The sequence below is a fragment of the Ammospiza caudacuta genome, chromosome 3, assembly GCF_027887145.1.
Source record: "Ammospiza caudacuta isolate bAmmCau1 chromosome 3, bAmmCau1.pri, whole genome shotgun sequence".
NCBI classification, from domain to species: domain Eukaryota; kingdom Metazoa; phylum Chordata; class Aves; order Passeriformes; family Passerellidae; genus Ammospiza; species Ammospiza caudacuta.
Window position 1 is genome coordinate 47,060,088 of NC_080595.1, and position 19,347 is coordinate 47,079,434.

General features: G+C 39.6%; 1 protein-coding gene across 1 annotated transcript in view; it reads right to left on the reverse strand.

Moving 5' to 3' along the window:
- The window catches only part of PCNX2 (pecanex 2), a 152,267-nt gene that overhangs the window by 114,528 nt on the left and 18,392 nt on the right, over positions 1–19,347 (reverse strand). Inside the window, exons 6-9 of the mRNA XM_058801750.1 lie at positions 15,595–15,742; positions 15,285–15,430; positions 14,014–14,107; positions 2,805–2,940 (exon numbers count right to left, since the gene is read on the reverse strand). Coding sequence (XP_058657733.1) covers positions 2,805–2,940; positions 14,014–14,107; positions 15,285–15,430; positions 15,595–15,742 — 524 coding nt within the window. The remainder of the gene's footprint in view (positions 1–2,804; positions 2,941–14,013; positions 14,108–15,284; positions 15,431–15,594; positions 15,743–19,347) is intronic.

The window sequence follows — 19,347 nt, forward strand, 5'->3', positions numbered from 1 at the left end:
TAGACAACAGATGAAAAAAATCTCTGCAAAGCAGTGATTGTTTTTTACAAAGTATATTATTACTGATATTATGGAGGGGGAATAATCAATCATTTTTCTTCCAAGAAGAAGAAATTGAGGTTTCAAATTACTGTGAATTCCAGTGGTTTTCTATCTCCTCCTAGGCAACCTTTTACCCACCCCTCCTTAAAGATAATTAATCAACAAATATACTTATTATGGAACTCTAGGCAATGTCTACATTAGAGTTATCTATGTTAGATTAACATTCCTAGTCAGGGAAGGGGATTTCTGTGTGAAGCAATTCATTTTAGAATCATAACTGTTAGCAAAGCAAAGTTTTTTAAACAACCTGTCCACCTGCAAAAAGGAATTCTTACGTTTTTTTTCTCAGAATATTGGAAAAATTTCTAATCTTCCTGTCGGGAGTTTAGTTCAAGCATGGCTTAAAGAAAAAGGCCATGAAGCCATGCAATTGAGAGAAAAGTAAAAGGTAGTTGCAAAGCAGTCCCAAAAGCAGTTCCCAGCCTGATTTCTATAAACAATTAGACTCTCTCAGGCATCACTTTATAAACAATAAGGTTCTCAGGCAGTCTTCCCATAACAAGTGTAACACCCTCTCTGGGAAAAGATGGCACCCTGGGAACAGATATGGAAGTTTTGGGAACCTTTCATATCACAGTGGGAACACTGGTTTTATTTTGTGTAAACAATCAACGGTATTGTAAAACAAAAGGTGTGGTTAGAGTTTTCTCTGTTAGCCTATCATAAACCTGGATTTTGGAATATGCATGAAGTTCGTTAACACTATTATTTAAACTGGCTGATCGATCAATAAACTTGAGTTCGATGCATCAAAGGATGGTCGTTCTCCCCTCACTTCAACATCTTCCCTTTCCAGGAAAAGGAATTTTACATAGAGTTTACACATGACAATGTATTACTGTGCATCAGCTGGAAAACAGTTCAGATACCCTCAATCTGCTGGCAAACATGAGGTGAAACAGGCTAGCATAAGCCTTGAGAAAGAAATTCAAGTTGAGGCATTTTATCTCATGCCTCCAATTGACTAAAAGTGTACAGCCATGCAGAGCCAGGGAGTTCAATTGCTAGTAGTGCAGGACAATCCCTTATGCTTCTGAGCATTGAGATGTGCAAGGGGTTGCTGGGCTTTTTGGCATTCTTTCCTTTATTAACAATTCTGAGTGAATAAAAAGCCATGAGACCAACTGCAATCCTTTCACTATGCTGACTTTAAAATCCAAAAGTTTATGTAGTCCAAATTTTAATATTTTTATTACTACTTTAAAAAGTAGCTTAAACATGGGGTCAGGCCATTTTTAAAGAAAAAAAACCACGTTTTAAAATATTACAGTTGCTAATACTGGCACAGTTTTGTTTCTCTTGGGTCCTGTTACCCAACAGAAAGTAAAGCAAAACTCAGACTGCTGCAGTCATTAACATCACACATCTAATGTAGATTGCTCACCATAACTAGATAAAAAAATCAAAACAGTGGCAGAGAGTTCATTAAAAACACTCGAGGATTTGATCATTGAGTCCCCAGTACAGCCTAACGTGCCTTTAGCTGAGTGCACAACTGAACATTTTGGCTCCTGAGGAACTGCAACCTTTGGATGAAATCCTCTGTGTGAGTACTGCACTGCTTAGGTGGGAGTCAGATTTTTGAGCTGGATTTAGGAAACTGTCTGACTAGCCCTGAGCAAGTCACTCAAGTCTAACTGTTTCTCCTCTCAAAAAGGGCTTACAAAAATTCATTTCATAAATTTATATGGTGTCAGCGACAGCCTGAAGCCCTAGCTTCACTGAAATCAATGACAATGCTTTTCCTGACTTATGTAGGCTCAGGATTTCATGTTTAAGAAAAAAAATTCAGAAACCAGGAAACCAGGACATTCTGAAATTACTGCCTGGCCTGGCTACAAATTTGCTAATGCGACCTTGAGGAGCAGTCTCCCTAAAAGAGAAAGAAGAAATGACAATTGTTCTCTAATTTACAAGACTATAAATATCTGGAAAACATCAGAGCCTTTAGATGGAAGACACTGTCCATGTATGAAATACACTATTTGGGACCACTTACTGATTTTTAGTTTAAAATAGTTCCTTTATACAAGTTGCTACTGGCTTAACGTTCCACTGTGAACTCTGAGATGAAAGGCAATTAACTGTCATTTTACTTTTATTCATAAATACCAAAGTACAATTTGCCATGGCAGAGAGAAAGTCAAAGGTATTATAAAAGGAATTGTAAAAACAGATTATATAAGTCACAGACCCAAACACTGTTAAGTTCATGTCCACATAAGACCATGCAAACTGAAGTCTGAGGGCCTTTTTCTTTTACTAGCTGCATTGAGGAGGTGGCTTCAACATTCCACAAGCCAACAGTCAGAGGTCTGGTTGCCCAATTCAGAAAAGTGAAACCAGACATGAGGTTTTATGGCAGCAATGAATCTGGAATAAACACTTCATACTATTAAAATCTGGTGGTGTGCCTAAAATCCTAACAGCTGTGCCCTTTTCCAAATGAAACATGGTTGAAGATAGAAGATGAATTTTTTCAGTGACTGAGTCTTTAAACAGTCCCCTAGGACACTACTCAGTGTCAGCAGAAAACAGCTGAGTTGCATCCATCAACATAAAACACATCTTCTCCCACATGAGCAATACCAGGAAAAGCAGTATAGCAAAAACAACAAAATTGTCTCAGGAACAAGCCTGCAGCATTTGTTTATTGAGCACTTGATCAAGATGCTAGAAACTCAGATATCGCAGTGTACCCGTGGGTTTTCTGAAAGGGTCCTTCTGGCCACCATCAGCAGGAGCTGCTGCTGAAGCGCACTGGCTGCTTGGTCCCCAGAAGATGGCTCTTGGCTCTCTGAAGTGGTAGTACTGGAGGAGCTGAACTGTATTTCACTGTGCACAGAGGACAGGAAACAAAGACATTGTTTTAAGCAGCAATATTTTCTTAACAATTCTGAGATATCACAGGACAAAGTCTGTAATTACACTACTGGTTGTCTCACAGGATTTGAGAATCTTCCACTTTCGTATCTGAAATCTAGTACAGATCCACAAAGCAGTCAACACCCAAATTCAGATACACTTGATTTACTACATCCACCACAGAGAACAGATACTTCTGTATCACAGCTTTTCTCATTTTGAGATGAACACCCTCAAGGAATCACACTTCACAAGTGCCTTTTTCTGTCCATTGACAATTTAAGTTTAGAGATGCACATCTACAGAGCAAAACTGCAAAGTAAATACTGCAAAGATCCCACAATATCTTTCAATGAGCTCACTTAGGTACCAAGCTGGTCTGGTTTCACCTGCACTGAATTCACTGAGTACTGATTTACCCTGCTGAGAATTCAGGCTATGAGAACTTCCCTCTGCCCTACCAGGATAATAATACATGAGCTAATTCACATAAGGCTAATTCAGGATATCCCCCATGTACTGAGTGTAAACTCGCCCTGGGAGGGCCCTGAGCAAGATACTATTTATTGTTTTTCCTCACATTTCCTGTTTTGTGTTGTAGTACAGCACCTAAACACTTGTGAAAATCTGCACTTAGAGCAGCAGTGCCTGTTGGGTTGCAGAAATCGTGTTACCATGACATGACTGACTGGGTTACAGAGACAACTTTATTGAAATGAAATAATTGTTACTTGGGAAAGAGATCTATTTTGAATACATCTTTCTAATTCTCTTCCAAATGGGATTTGCACATCAAGCACTCTGGTCCAAGCTCATTGTCCCACTGCCCCTGGATACCTGCCTTGGGCTCTTACTTATGTATGTATCTTATGTAGATACTTTTGTATCTACATGAGGTGAAAGCATCTAAGTGCTCCTGTAAGGTAGTCAATATCTGTTGTTCTCATTTTGCATAAAGACAAGCAGGAAGAAACTAGAGAAATCTGCCTACAGTCAGCCAGGAAGCCTTTGGCAGTCCAAAGATTAAAACCCTCCTCTTGCATACCCTACATTTGCCCCAAAGGCACCTTATTAATTTTAGTTAACTTAACTTACCTTGCCTTTGGTTGCCAGTTCCCAAAGGCTCCTACATAACCCTTGTTAAAGCATTAAAATTGTAATTGTCCTGCACATGACTGGCTGTTAACTTCAGCTGCAGTGGTTAGCCTTGTTCTGGAACACAGCTCAGTGTCTGGATTACTTAAAAGAAGGGCTGAAGTGTCACACCAACAGGTTGAAATGCACACCCTCTTTCCTCCCGTCCAGGATTTGATAGCTCTGCCTGGACCAGCAGGAACACGATCAGCCTTGGGATGTCCGCAGAGGAGACATCCTGCCTTGGGTTTCTCAGCCAGGTAGTTTATGTTTTCAAAGCCTTGATTGCTATCAGGCTTGAATTCCAGATCCGATATTCACCATGTGCCACTCCAGCAGAACTCTCAGCTGAGCAGAACTGAGAGCACCCATGCTCCTGACCCTCATGGCCTCCTCTGCACACCACACTCCTCCTGCTACAGACAGAAGCACGATCCACTCCCCAGAGTCAGGAAGGCTGTCATGTTCCCTTTGGACAGCACTAGCAATGAGAACATGTCCACAACCCCTTTGATATCCCAGCCACAAGGCATCCCTCTGTAAGAATCATCTCCTTTGTCAGCAGTTATTAACAAAACAGTACAGAAGGGATGGCACTCATCCAAGATCCTGGATCACAACCAGAAGATTTAAGCAGGAGGAAAATGGAGGAAGCCTTGAGGAATGTCTCCCAGGAGTAAGATTCCCACAGATAGGGACTACAGAGCAACCTTGCCCAGTCAGAAGGAAGGCAAGGGATTGTTTGTTTGTTTCCTCAGGATGAGCTGTCCCATTCCTTATCATCATGGGTGCAACCCTGAGTCTCCCTGTTCACAGCAGGAAGAAGGCAAATTTAGCCCAGTCGATGCAGGAACACTAGCCTGGGAATTCCTGCCCAAAAGGTGACTCAACAAAAGAGCAGGGGAATAAAACAGTGGTTGCTCATTCCTTCCTAAATGAAGAGTCAATCTTCACTAAATTGTTGCATCTTTAGCTGTCATTCTATAAAAGCCAAAAGTATGTTGAGATTGGACCACATCTTTAATCCCACATTCACAAAAATGGAAATGGCAAAAGGACAGATGGATGGAACAGAATACCAGAGGAGTCTACCAGCTCTCAGAAATCAAAAATCTTTTATTAATAAGCTTTCTTCCAAGAATAAACCTAGAAGATCAAATCATCTTCCACCAGACTTGAAGCTACCCAAAAAGCCAAGAGTGCCCATAGTCTGTTTTGGATTCGCATCAAAAATCCATAGCTCCGTCTCTCAGCAAGTGGCAGAGGAGACCACAAGCAGCAAGGACACTGACTGTGGGGAACAGTCAGAAACTTTATAAGCCTGAAAAAGCAATTAGGACAGAGAAGTTGGGAAGGCAGAGCTAGTAAAGCGATAGTTCCAAAATCAAAATCTGTCATCTGGCAGTCATCAGCCTCATTTCTCTGTATCTTCTTATTCTCTCCTCATCTTCCATTTCCTTCAGCTCCTGTCTGCTGCTTTTGTCTTCCTTATCCCTATTTTCCACACAACCTCCTTCTGACATTCACTTGCTACCCCCAAAGATGAATTGCTTGCACAGCTATTTAGAAACTGTACATCTCATCTGATGACATTGCTATCACACTGACAGCAAACACCAGTAAGAAATGCAATGATGGTGTTTGTGTTTTTGTAAGCCTATAAACTAGATTCTATAAATTTATTACCATATATAAATAGGAGCAAACACTCTCTAATCATAAAATCATTATAACAGAGCTGATCACAGTATAACACGGAATCTTGCTAAATAGAAAATCTGTTCATTTGCAGAATTAAATTAATATTATCAAGATCTATCACAGTAAACTGCACTGCTAATGTAAGCAAAGGTATAATTGAACTAAATTTTGAGTAATAAATTATTAACTAAAAATATCTTTGATAAACATATAACCTACGCAGATCAAATTCAAAAGCAACATAGCACCCTCTACTGATTATTGGGTATAAAACCAGGATTTTTTTTCTGGCTCATAATCCCATTTTGTAAGAACACTCAGTAAGCACAAGATAGGGGAGCAATCATATTAACACATAGAATGTTTCAGTATAACCACTCAGTGCTGGAAAAATAAAAATCTTCCTTCTCCCCCTCTGTTTAGCCTGTTGCCTTATACCATCGACAACTTGGCCTGAGCCATTCAAACATAATCCAGCCTAACTCATTCCCTTTGTTAGTATTAGCTTGCCTTGGGTCTGATCCCTCCATGAGTTCATTATACAGGCAGACCACAAAGAATTCCTTGTTAACAAAGCTGTTTTGCAGGTCTTGGTTAAATTTCATTTTAACCTGCATATTGGAAAAAAGACAGGTCTGCACATGCTAAAAACCAGAAAGATCTCACTGGACTGCCTAAGACAGCTGTCTGGGTCACTACAGAGTTACAGTGTATAATAAATATCATAGTGATAATAAATAATACAGCTGAAAGCTGTGTGTAATACTCCCTAAAATACTGCCCTTAGGTGATGGTAAGCAACTATGGGTGGGAAGAGCCAGAAGGACGCTCAGAGTTGGAAATGTCTCCTCCTGCACATCTAACAAGCAACTGCTTCTGGAGTACTGGTCTGAGGGGCACCCAAAAGCACTGAACTGAGACCTGAGGGACATGGTTTTGCAAAACCCAGCCAGTGCTGACAACACAGCAAGAACTCAGCACACCCATACCCTTGTGCACTTTCAAAACAGTCTGTGGCTCAAATGCAGCTGTCTGAACTGATGCTGCTCATTAGGCCTCCACTAGAGAGCTGCCAGCACCAATCTGACCAGAGTACTGCACACTTCAAGACTGACACTAAAAGCCACTAAAGTTGTGGATGTTGCTTCTTTTAAGAAAATTATGGCTTACAGTTCTCAACTAACAAGACTCACACTAAAAAGCAACTCAGCATGTAAGAAGACTGAAATATGCCAGTGATAGCTGCATTAGCAGTGGATAATTATGTGACAAATCCAATCACAGGAAAAAGAAAAAACAGAGGAAGCACACTTCACTTTTTTGTTTTAAGACTTAGCAGCTTCATAAAGTGTAAAATTATTTCAGAATGTGCATATTAACTTTCTTCAGTGCTTACATCTAATGACAGCTCAAGCTAAAGATTAAATTTCTCTTAAATGTTATTGATATTTTGCTAGTTGTACAAATGTGTATTTAAACACATTTTACTACAGGATTTGGGGATAATTTTTGGCATTTGTTTTAACTAGCAAAAATAACACCTTTAATAACAATAAGGCAGAGTATCTGAGTTTACAGAATGTGAAAGCTAGATGCAGTGATATATTGAAACAATAGGCAGAAAATAGATCACTGTTGCAGTGTTGCAATAGACTGCAAAACAAGCAGTGGTACATATTAAGTCAACTATTGCAGATGGACAGAAAGGCCTTGTAAAGCACATTCCCGAAGACACTGTTGACAGTATGAAGGCAGGAAGTGATGAATGCCTTCTTACTCAAATGTTAAGAATGGGGTCCATTCAGTATACTCTTATTTTCCAGTATTCAGATACTTTTATGTTGTTAATAAGCATGTAAAATGATAATTTGCAAGCCTATTACATTTCAAAGCAAAGACAAATGTACTAAAAACTTTAAAAACAAACAGTATGTGTTAGCTAATAAATTAGAGGATGCATTTTGAGAAGATGCAGCCTTATTGGCACTAGTGTATTAATAGCTTCCACAGTTGTGTTATCTCCAATACTTTAAAACATTCCTTTTTGCTCTCGTTATGGGAGGGCAGGGTATGGGAGAGAAACCAGTCCCAACACATGAAGCACTCCATAAACTCCTAGTACTGAGCAGGATTTTGCTGCCATCATGTGGCAGCACGGTCCCCTCTCACCTCTGAGTCTCATTCTGTTGAAAACACTCGTGTCCCTGCCCAGTGTTCAATGAAAGCAGGTCTAAAATCCCTACACAAATAAAGGAAAGGATTTTAACTGGCCAAGCTTAACAAAAGGGTTTCCTCCTGCCCCTTGCAAGCCATCAGGAAAATGCTACTGAGTTTGTAAAGAGTGCCTTTCAGAAAAATCCATGGCTTCTTTACAACACAAACATTACCATTTTCAGCGCACACCCCTGCTCATTTCTGTGTTCAAGCAGCTCTATGCCCAGGGGAGCAGCTCATCTGAAACCACTGAATCCCAAAGAGGACTCTGTAATATTTGTCACATCCATTTCAAAACGTGCTCAGCTGCAGAACTGCACAACCTGACAAGCAGCATTAAGAAATCTTTAAGATTCAGCAGCTTATTACAAGAGCAGTGGGGGATTGTTTTGTTTGGGTCACCTTGCTGAGAAATACAAAAATGCTTTAATGACACACTTTTTGGTCACATTCTAAAATATTTTGAAACACCAAAAAAACCCAAAAAACTACTTTCTCCTATGAGAAATAATCTCAAAGGTTTAGGGAATTTTCCAGCAGTGAACATACTAATATTAGTAGATTTATGAAGGAGATGTACAGTACCATTAAGGCATTCAGACAGACTTTCATATAGTATAAAACACTCAAACAGCTTATTCTGGGGTGAGAACATAAATCAAATAAGTTAGCTCACTGATCTGACATTCTCTTTTGCCCAGGGCCAGAAACACCAGCACTCTGCAGCTGTACTGACAGGTACCTTAAATTATTTTTTTAGTACTTGTTAACCACTACTTTGCTGCAAATACTTTTTTAAACTTTTGGCCCCAATGATACCAAAAATACAATTATTCTCAAAACAAGCAAAAAAATCTAAGCAATTGTTTTAAATGGAGGCGTCTATCTGTATTGCAAAACATTTTAGCTATAATACAGCTTTTTACAAGCCTGGTTTCAGTGTCAGAGCCTCATCTGAAAAAGGTGAGGAGTTCAGAGGATCAACTGCTCAGAAAATGTCTGGAAAGTGCAATGTGAATACATGATTGTACTGGTGGGGTTAAGCCATGTGTAGTAATGAAACACACATGAATATAATTTTATCTGACAAAAACTGGTATTTTAATACTCTTACAGGTAAATTAAAAGATACATGACCAAGAAAGTAGGATAAAGCTCAAACTGGAATAGTTTTTTTGAAGGTATAGAGCAAGTTGAATTTTATATATCATCTATTCCTAATGAAAGCTGAAGTGTCACACAGCAAGGACAATTTGCACCTAAGATAAAGGTGCTTTTTGCTAAGAGCTGGGTAATCCTTCTTTCTGTTTGTACTGGTTTTGGTTGGAGTAGAGTTACTTCTCCCACAGTAGCTGGTATGGAGCTATGTTTTGGATTTGTGTTGGAAATGGTGTTGATAACACAGGTGTGTTTTAGCTATCACCCATCAGTGGGGAGGCTGGGGGTGCAGAAGCAGCTGAGAGGAGACAAAGCCAGGACAGCTGACCCCAATTGACCAGAGGGACATTCCCTACAATATGGCACTCAGCATATAAATCTAGGTGAAAGAGGAGGAAGGGAGAATGTTTGGAGTAATGGCTTTGTCTCCCCGTGTCACCAAGACTCAGGGCAAGCAGGTGTCCTGTTCAGCCATGAGCCAGGAAAGCCAGGCTCCACCACATGTTCTGGTGACTCACTTCAGAATAGGTTCAAATGGTCTTTTTGTTTTAATTTCTAGCATAATCTATGAGCTGGGAATAGAGTTTATACTTTTGTCAAAGCCTGTCACAAAGCAATTTATGGCTAGAGGTGAATTTGGCAGAGCAATGGGAGCATCAAATTTAGATGTAATTAGCTCAGCAGGGAACCCATTCCATTGGGACTGCTGGCAAGAGGTGTTGCTGGCAAGCCAACAAACAAAAGTGGGGTCAGGGTAATTACACTGACAGTAACTGGGGACTTGATTAGTCCTGCCAATGTTTAAATATTTTACCAAACTCAGTGACAAGAATCACCCACCAAAGTGGGGATTATGATGGAAAAGGAATTACCTACTTTTGGTGATAATTACAACATAAAAACCTCCTCAAGATTTAACTTGGCTACATCTTCAAATATTTTAAAAGCTGCACTGTTAGACAAGTGAGAGACAATTTGGCAAGAGCCAAGCACAAAAACAATCTGAAAAAATTCTAATTTTCAGTAACCTTTAACAGAATTAAGGGATAATTTTGGGAATTATTAATAAGAAAGTATTTATACTACATTTAAGTGTGGAAAGATAGAATGTAAGAAAATAAAGATAGTGCAGAAGGCAGTCTGACACCTGAGGAGTTGCAGCTGTACTAATCACCAAAGATTAGGAACAGCCCTGCCCTTAATAGGCCGCAGCTGTGTCCAATAAGAAGACGAGTGCTACAAAAGAGTGGGTTAGCTGGGTGAGGAGAGTTGGAGTTTGTTGGGTGTACTGTGAAGAGGGATGGAATTTGTTCGCTGTACAATGAAGGAGTCAGAACTGTGAGGAGCTGCACATGAGAAATCACCAAGAAGGTATGGGAGCTTTGCAATAAGATGACAACATTTAAGAAGCTCAGTAAATTTCCCAGGACAAGGACTGCAGGTACAGGTAATATCAGGAACAACTACTACAGTTGAAAAAGCCAACAATTAAGCTAAAGAACCAAAAACACACAAAGACAAAAAGTAGAAACTGATGGAATATATAGTAATATTGATAAACTGCAGAATACTTCGAAGATCATCTCACAGCACTGCAGAACCAGAAAGACGTAACAAGACCAAGTCTATTCCCTTTAACAGTATTGCCTGAAATGTCAAGGAGTGTCTGAAGGAAGAAATCACAGAATCCTTCAGATTTGGACATCTGCTTTCTCTGGCACATTGCAATCCATTGTTGTCTATCCACCCCTTCCTAAGCAAATGAAAAGCAGGAAGCACACAAAAACAAAGAAGAAAAATAAAACCATAACACATCCTCATGTCTGTGACAGTGAATTTTTGTGAGAAAAATAATTTCAGGTGTTATGACAAGAAGATAAAATGGGCCATAGTGATACTACTTTAATTTCAGTTCCTAATAATCTGATGTGAAATGCTTAAGCCTACAAATGGAGAAGACAATATTAAGACTCAATAGACAGAAATAGAAAGTTAGAATTCGAATTGAAGATCATAAAATGTTAATTCCTTTGCCTCAAGGCTTTCTTTAAGACCTCTTCTTGAGTAATATTTAAGCATCTTTGTCAGTTTTGCATAACATTGTTAAAAAATAGTTACCTATGGCCAATTCATAAGGCAATTACTTTACTCTTGACAAACCAGCCACTGTTTACACCTTCTCCAGTCAAAATTCCTTCCCCTTTCACAGCTGCAGCATCCCAGAAGCATCATAGCTCCTGGACACCAGCAACAAGTCTGCTGCCTCTCCCAACAACACCCACAGGGCAAGAGGCCTCTTGTCATCCTCTGTCCTGAGTCAATTTTCCTCATAAAGAAGCACATCAGGACACAGTCCATTCAAATCCACGTGGTTATTCCACTTGCTCAACTCAGTTTGACATTTTCCCCTTAAGAGCTGCTTAGTCTTAACAGTATAAAGCAAGCATGATTGGTGATAAGTGTTTTAAGAGCTCATACACATGTACTGCAAACCTTTGTATTGCTCTCCCTGCTTATTCTAAATTCTGAAATCTGGGCTCCATGAGACCAAAAACCCACCCTCTCCCATGAAAGGAGGATGACACCTTTTTTGGCTCGGCATTAATTTTCTCCTACATCTCTTGACTCATGAAATCTAATTTGGATGTCGTTTTACTGAATTCAGACAACAGGCCTAAAGCTATTGGTTGTTTATGCACCATTTCAATTGCTCATGAAGCTGTACTGTCAATATAATTGTCTTCTCCTTAGTTAACTTTTTCATGGGCTGGTAGATAAGTCATGTTCATCTCAGAGGTACTTTTCATGTCTCTTTTCTAATATCCTTCCATAACAGCAGCATGTCCTGTTGGTATGGACTACTCTTATGATGAACATCTCCACCAGAGAGGGCACATCCTCAAGGGAAGAGTTTTTGTCAAGGACCCTCTCCAGACAGACACACAGAAGAGATTAAGTGAAGCGCTCATTGATTACACCTCGTGCTTCATTTTATCCTATTTGCCTTTTTCTTCACTAATAACCTTTCCTTCACTGATCATTTGGTTTATCTTTAGCAAAAGAAAGTAACCTGACACAACTGATGAGCAAGCCTGCAGGTGGGGACAAGGGAAGATGCATCATTCCTGCATTGTCCCTCAAAGCAGGTTTGCTCTTTCATTTTCTATATGCTGCAAGTGCTCCATATTGTCTAAATACGAAACTACTTGATGTTGAACACCTGAAGAAAAAACAAAAACCCCTTCCTTCCTGTGCTACCCTTCAAGCTACTCACAGATGGTAGAAACTTCCCACTGAACAAACAGCTCTCACTAATCTCTCTGGCCTAGACATTATAAACTGCCCCTGCAAAAACCAGCTCAAGCATACTGCAAGCTTCCTTGTCCCCTTTGCTCATTTTTCATATTAACTACTGCTTTGAACTTTCCTTCATGCTGCTCTCTTCTTGGAAAAGCTCATGTTCTGGCTTCCCACTGACTCCCACAAAGAAAGTCCTGGGAAGCCACTCCTCTTTTCTGATCTGTTCCATTCCCTGAACTATCACTTTACTCTGAAACTTCCAGCAAAGGTGCTCATCTTAAGAAATTACAAGCATGTAAATGCCTGTAAAGAATATCTGGACTTGCTTTTGTTAACATGGTTGAGCGGACTCCTTAAAAACAAACCTCATCCCTTAAGGCCTGCAAACCAAGACAGAGGTGTCACATAAACATCTGGCAAAGGCAGATTCAGCATGACTTCTTACATGAGAAGGAAGATGGTCCTTCCTTTGATTAAAAAAAAGTCAAGGGACAGAAAACTATTTCTGAATTTAGGACAGATTCAAATTCACAGTTAGAGGAAGGGGGAGCAGAAGAGTGCTCTCTGCAAGGTGAAACAAACAGAGTTGCAAGAAATAAAGAGAACCCAAGTAAAATGTTTGATTTTTAAGGTCAAAACTGAACTCCACCAGGATGGCAGAAAGGGGCTATTTTGCTAAAGACAGACAGAACATTTCTACTAGACAATTTTTTCTTATTTTTTTACTCTTTGCCCACTGACAAATGAAAGCATTATTCTCATCTCATACTAGCATTCTATCTAAAATGCTAATGCTGTTTTTAACATGGTCCCAAGTTTTTCAAAAGCCTCCACTAAAGCCAAACACTTGAAGAACAATATTTGCTATTTAAAAAAAGACCATTCTCACTCCCTCACTCAACTTCTCTAAATGCTGTAAAACAGTATGGAAACCAAAATTATTTCATTAAAATACTTATGAATAGCTACAACAATTCTTTTTACAGATATGCAAACAACAGATCACATGGAAGAGTGTGGAAGCCACAGTAATAAATACAGGATTTATATGGATCACTCCAAAAAGAACTATCAAAAAAAGAAAATTGTTTCAAACAGCAAATTATCATTAGAGATTTAATGCAAGGAGAAAGGCCCTACTGCCAGAATCCACAGGTCAATTACCAATACAGACACAGCACTAAAAATCTGTAAAGAATACAATAGGTAAATGAAGCAAACAAGACAAGGTTGATAGAATGGTCCCACTTACTTTGTTTACAATTTCATTTATAATAGCTACATTTGACTTTGGCTATTCCCAGAAAATAAATAAAGCCAAGTGCATAGTTCCAATTTTCACTTTCACTTTTTCTTTTCTATATTCTTATAAAGCCGTCAGTGTTTTAGCAGGAAGCAAAAAAAAAATTTCCTGCTTTGACTTGTCTAGAAAAGGTTAGCACATTTATTCACTACTACTCCCCTTCATATGCATCTTTCACAGGTACAGTTTCATAGTTTCCAGCAATGAAAACTTTCAAATAAGGGCTTACTTACTGAGCATTTGACATACAATCACAATTTGACAGCTGATGTCTAAAATTTCCTTCCTTCTGACAGCCAGCTTTTAAATAGCAGGATCTGATTTCCCCTTTAGAAAATACAGAGGGAAAGAAGTCAGTTCAGTGATACAATTATTTGTGTACACAAAAATTTATAAAATACACATTCTGTGTCAAGGACATTTATAAATATATATTTTTCAGTCTATGCATTAGGCCCATGTTAGATTTCAGAAAGCAAATTAACATTTGAACAACTGAAAACCTTGGAAAATTGAACCACAGAAGTCACAGTGAATATTTAAAGGGCATGTAAATTAAACACAAAGCACATCGATTAATGTAAGTTCGCCACAAAATGTGAAATCAGATTTCCCTCTTTCCATTCACAAAGGTGAGGTCAGGAGATACAAAGCAGCAAAAAGTTCTGCTAGAAGTGCAGCCACAGCTCCTCCCTGTTTGCAGAGGAGCACAAAGCCAAGGGTGGGTGCTGGCTGACCCAGAGGCTGCATCACCTGCCCCACTGGCAGCTGCTGCCCTTCTGGCCACAGAAGAGCCAGGAGGAACAGGAGAAAACCAAAGTATCCCCAGGGTCACAGACCCAGTACCATGAGCACTCACTCCATGCTGGTTTTGAAGGTAACTTTAAAGGAAACAGGGCTTTTGGGACAGCTGTCTTTCAGAGGTATGAGCCAGTATCTCACAGGGCACTAAACAGGGCTCAAACCCATCCTGCAGCTTCAGACTCCAAGAACAGCTTCAGAGCAGTGGCATCCCCACTATATGCATGGGGCAAGACTAGGTCACTCATTAATTTTCTTTAAAGGAGTAGCAGATCACAACTCCAAATACAAGCAGCACCACCACACCAAGAGGTCAGTCTGAGCCAGCTGAAGAACAAAACTGTAAAAAGGAGACATATTTTGCCCAGCCAGGTCAGTGCAAAACTTCTAGTCAGGCAGACAATGCCAGGGGTTCTTCTGACGAGACAGAAGTTGTCTTCTGGCCTAGCCAGCATCTTTTGAGGATGATGTTTGGAAGATAAACTTCAAGCACTGTGTAAGGCTCAGGTCTGTGATGGTCACTGGTGGATTTGGAAAACTCTATTTATTGCTCATCTGACTTTAAAATACCAAGCCCTTTTTTTTTCCACACACACAGAAAAACATGCAACTGGTAACAGACAAGAGAAATATCCTTCCAGGATATCTGAAGTGTTCAGAAATTTCCTCATGCATTGCAATTATCCCAACTAGATAAACTCACCATTTTCATCTATGAACACGTGCATGGCATCCACGGAGAGCTCATCTTGCACAGACGCCTCAGGTCCACTTATTACTTGCAAGACAGAACTGTCTTGCTGAGAAGTTACCCGGTAGATTATCTGCCTTTGCCTGCTGCCCTGGTAACTTGACACAAAAATGTTTCAAAACTACTATGAGGAACTTTTTTCTTGTTCTCAATAAAAGAAAAAGAAAGGTTAATTAAAAGTTTATGTCATTTCTACTCAGTGAAACAAAACAGCTTACATCATATCTTTGAAGTACAAAATTGTAAAGTAAACTGGCCTTACAGTGCTGCAAATTTGGCAGACTCTGGTAGCACCGGACTAGTACTAGCACGATCTTGGCTTTGTACATCTGATCTTTCCTGTTTAGGAAGTTGCTCACAGTGCTTTTCTGTTCCCACCATTTCTTCTTTTCTCTCCGTCATCTGGCTATCTGGAAAACAGGGCAGTGAAGTGGAGCCACTCTCCACAGATGACTTTCAAGAGTTTCGTTCATTAACTACTGAACAAGAGCATCTAAAAATGGAAATCTAAAACACTGCAGTATTTGCTAGTTTTATGGAAAGCACTACCATTACTTAAAACAATACAACCACAAATCTGGATGAGAAGGTACTCTGACCCTTATGCTTGGGCTGTTTCAAGAAGACACTGTGTGAAGTAGAGGACAAACAAGAGAGAATTTCTGCTTTGCTTCTCCTGTTGTTTCAGAGGGAAGCAATCTGTTCCTAATCTAGAATGGTAAGAGGCTGCTTCCCTGGGGGCTGTAATTGTTTCCCAAACTGTGTATGCTGGCAGTGGAAAAGCAGAAGCACTGGCCCATTCCCCTTTCATAGAAGGGAAAGCAGCACCTTCAAAGGAAACAGAGTTCTTGGACAGGAAAGCAGATAGCTGCCTAATCTCTCTTCCTCACTGGCCACACACCTGGTGCAGGACAAAGGGCAAACTGGCAAAACAATTTCAGAACAGATTATCCTATGCTTGGAAAATACAGAACTATAGGTTTAAAAATACACATGAAGTATTTGTCCAATTTCTACTACTTTGAGTACCAATTATATTTATATTGCCTCTCTACACATGCATGTCATTTTTTCATATATGTATATGTGTACAACATATTCATGGTGAATAGTGAAACATTTTTCAACTGTGCTTTGTTTATGAAACAAAACAATTACCTGTTAGGGTTCTGAAGTGCAACTAAGACAGTGATTTCATCACCACCCTGCGCAGTTGTGCAATTAAATGCTTTAAATGGAAAAAAGGGGTGATTGTTGGAGATGCTTCAGTAAATCCTGTAGCCTCCTGCCCCAAGCAAAGTGTACTGAAACTTACTTACCCAGATTTATTGCAATACCTGCTGTTTAAACACCTCAGATCAAGGAAAAAAACAAGGAAAAAAAATTTCAGCCCACTGAAAATTCCGTATCTTAAGCCATATTTCTCATATGTATAATTAGCCATAATTTCTCATATGTATAATAAACCATATTTCTCTCAGTATAATTACCATCCTAACCTGTAAGAATCACCAGTCAAGAAACAGTGGTGTCATATCTAAGTTGGTCTAAGGATTAAAAAGAAAGAAGGCTTATAAAAAGATGTTTTACCTTTCATAAGGTCAGCTGATAAAACTGAAAAAAGTAAACAAGCTTTTGCATATGCAGACCTTTCAGATCATCTGTCTTGTTTTCCTCACACTGTATCAGCTGATCTACCAATACATTATTTCTATAAACAAACCTGCCTTCATGAGCTAAAACATCTCTACAGCTGTTTCAATTAATAGGAAAAAGGCCCCTCACACCCTAAAGCCTGTGCTATAAAAACTATAAATACAATGAAAGAAGCACAAGTTTGGTATAGAAAATACTTTGTTGTGCATGGAGGCAAAATTCAATAAGTCTTCCAGGTCTACTTTATTCTATCTTGGGAAAAAAAGAAAAAAAGCAGTTAGGGGAAGAGATAACGATTTTTTCCTCTCCTAGTTAAAGATTTAAACTCCAGTTTCTGCTTAAACTGTGTCATTACTGAAGCACCCCCTTAATGATGTAACCATACCTGTGGGTGGTGATGGAGCCACAGATACCTAATCAAAATGACCTTCCTAAAGGCTTGGGCTGTTCAAACTGTAAGAATAATTGATAGAGATCAGAAACTGTGGTGTAAATAACCTAATTGGTCCCAGAGTGCCCCAAACCAGCTTTAGGGCTGGAACAATTAAAAAGATTTTTTAAAATCTGATTATCTAGTGGTTTTGGAATATGCTTCTCTCTTTTTCATTCCAAACCACAAGCCTTGCAGACTTCTTTTTCCTGCTGTGGTAAAGAGTCATAATAACAAAAACCTAAACATACTGCTTCTTACAGGCTTTATATGCCAATCAGACAATCCCATGGTGATGAGGACTTCCAGCACTGGAAGAGTGGGCCATGATGGCTTTGTGACTGTTTTCAACATTATTACTCTTCCTCTTCCAGGTGACTTACACCTTCAGTATTTAAATGAAGACGGAGGTGTCTAGACTAGGAGTGCCCTGTCAGAGTACGCAATCAGCTCTACGTCACCAAACGCTCCCTGCACAGAAATTGTGCTGGCAAAGCTCAAACATCAGGAAAAACCTTTCCCAAGTGCAAGAGCAGACTAAAGAGGACAACATGGCAGTGTACTTGCACTTTTCCCTGTGCCATTTACCCTTATCCACTGCTCCACACGTCTCCAGCTCATGCACAGCTGGGCTCACAGTAGTATCAAGATCAGACCTAGGCTCTGCAATAACCACATAATTTATCTGGAAATTATATGCCACATGACTCAGACATGTGAGGTATAGCTATCAGGACTTATGGCCAAATCAGTCTTCTGGCAAGGTGATTCAGAAGAGTCCTGCATAAACAGCCAAGTTTTGGTCTGTACACCATTTTCATATTTTGACAGAACACAAGACACAAGCTTAAGTTACTGTGGTAAAGTACTTATGAAAAGGAACAATTCTTACAGGTCTCATACATAAGATACTTTCAGTAAACATTTTTTCTGCACTAACAACTTTTATCAGCCTACCAACATTACTTACAAGTATGCCATCCCAGTGCTGACAAATGAACTCCTAATCTAAAAGAGGTTACAGCACCATACTTTCTTTTGCTATGTAAGTTTTTCACTGGTAGAACAGATTTTAAGTATCCTAGAGACAAACCCTTGTTCTACTCAAGAAGGAGGCTGTGAACAATTTTACAGCTGAAATGAAACAGCCTTGTACATATGTTAATACAGTGAGTCCAGAGGAGGGCCATCAAGATGATCAGAGGGATGGAACCTCTCTCCTGCAAGGAAAGGGTGGGAGAATTGGCTGAGATTTCAGCCTAGAGAAAGCTCCAGGCAGACCTAATTGCAGCCTTTCAGTACCTGAAGAGAGACTACAAGAAATCTGAAGAGGAACTTTTTACAAGAATGGGTAATGATAGAACAAGGAAGAATGTCTTTCAACTGGAAGAGGGCTGGTTTAGACTGGATATTTGAAAGGAATTCTTCACTGTGAGGGTGGTGAGGAACTGGTACAGCTTGCCCTGAGAAGCTACAGACACCTCATTCCTGGAAGTGTTCAAGGCCAGGTTGGATGGGGCTCTGAGCAACCTGGTTTAGTGAAAGGCATCCCTGCCCAAGGAGAAGGGTGGGGGGTGTTGGAACTAGATGATATTTATTAAGGTCCCTTCCAACCTAAAACATTCTTTAATTCTGTGATACAGTAATCACAACAACCAACTATCAGTGTATCTCAACCTTAAAGTTGCCTTAGTATTAGGTAATTAGAATTAAATTTTATTACTCTGTAACTTTACTCCAAAACATTTTTTCTATTTGTAGCCCCTTACTGAAGTCTTCCAAACCTTCTTCCTCATCTTTTACTTACATATCCCTATCCCAACCTTCATAGCTCACTCCTGTAAAACAAAATGCCACTGCTGTCATAATTTCAAACACCATCTGGTTTGAAACTTGGGCAAGCAGAATTAAACTAATTAAGCCTGTCTC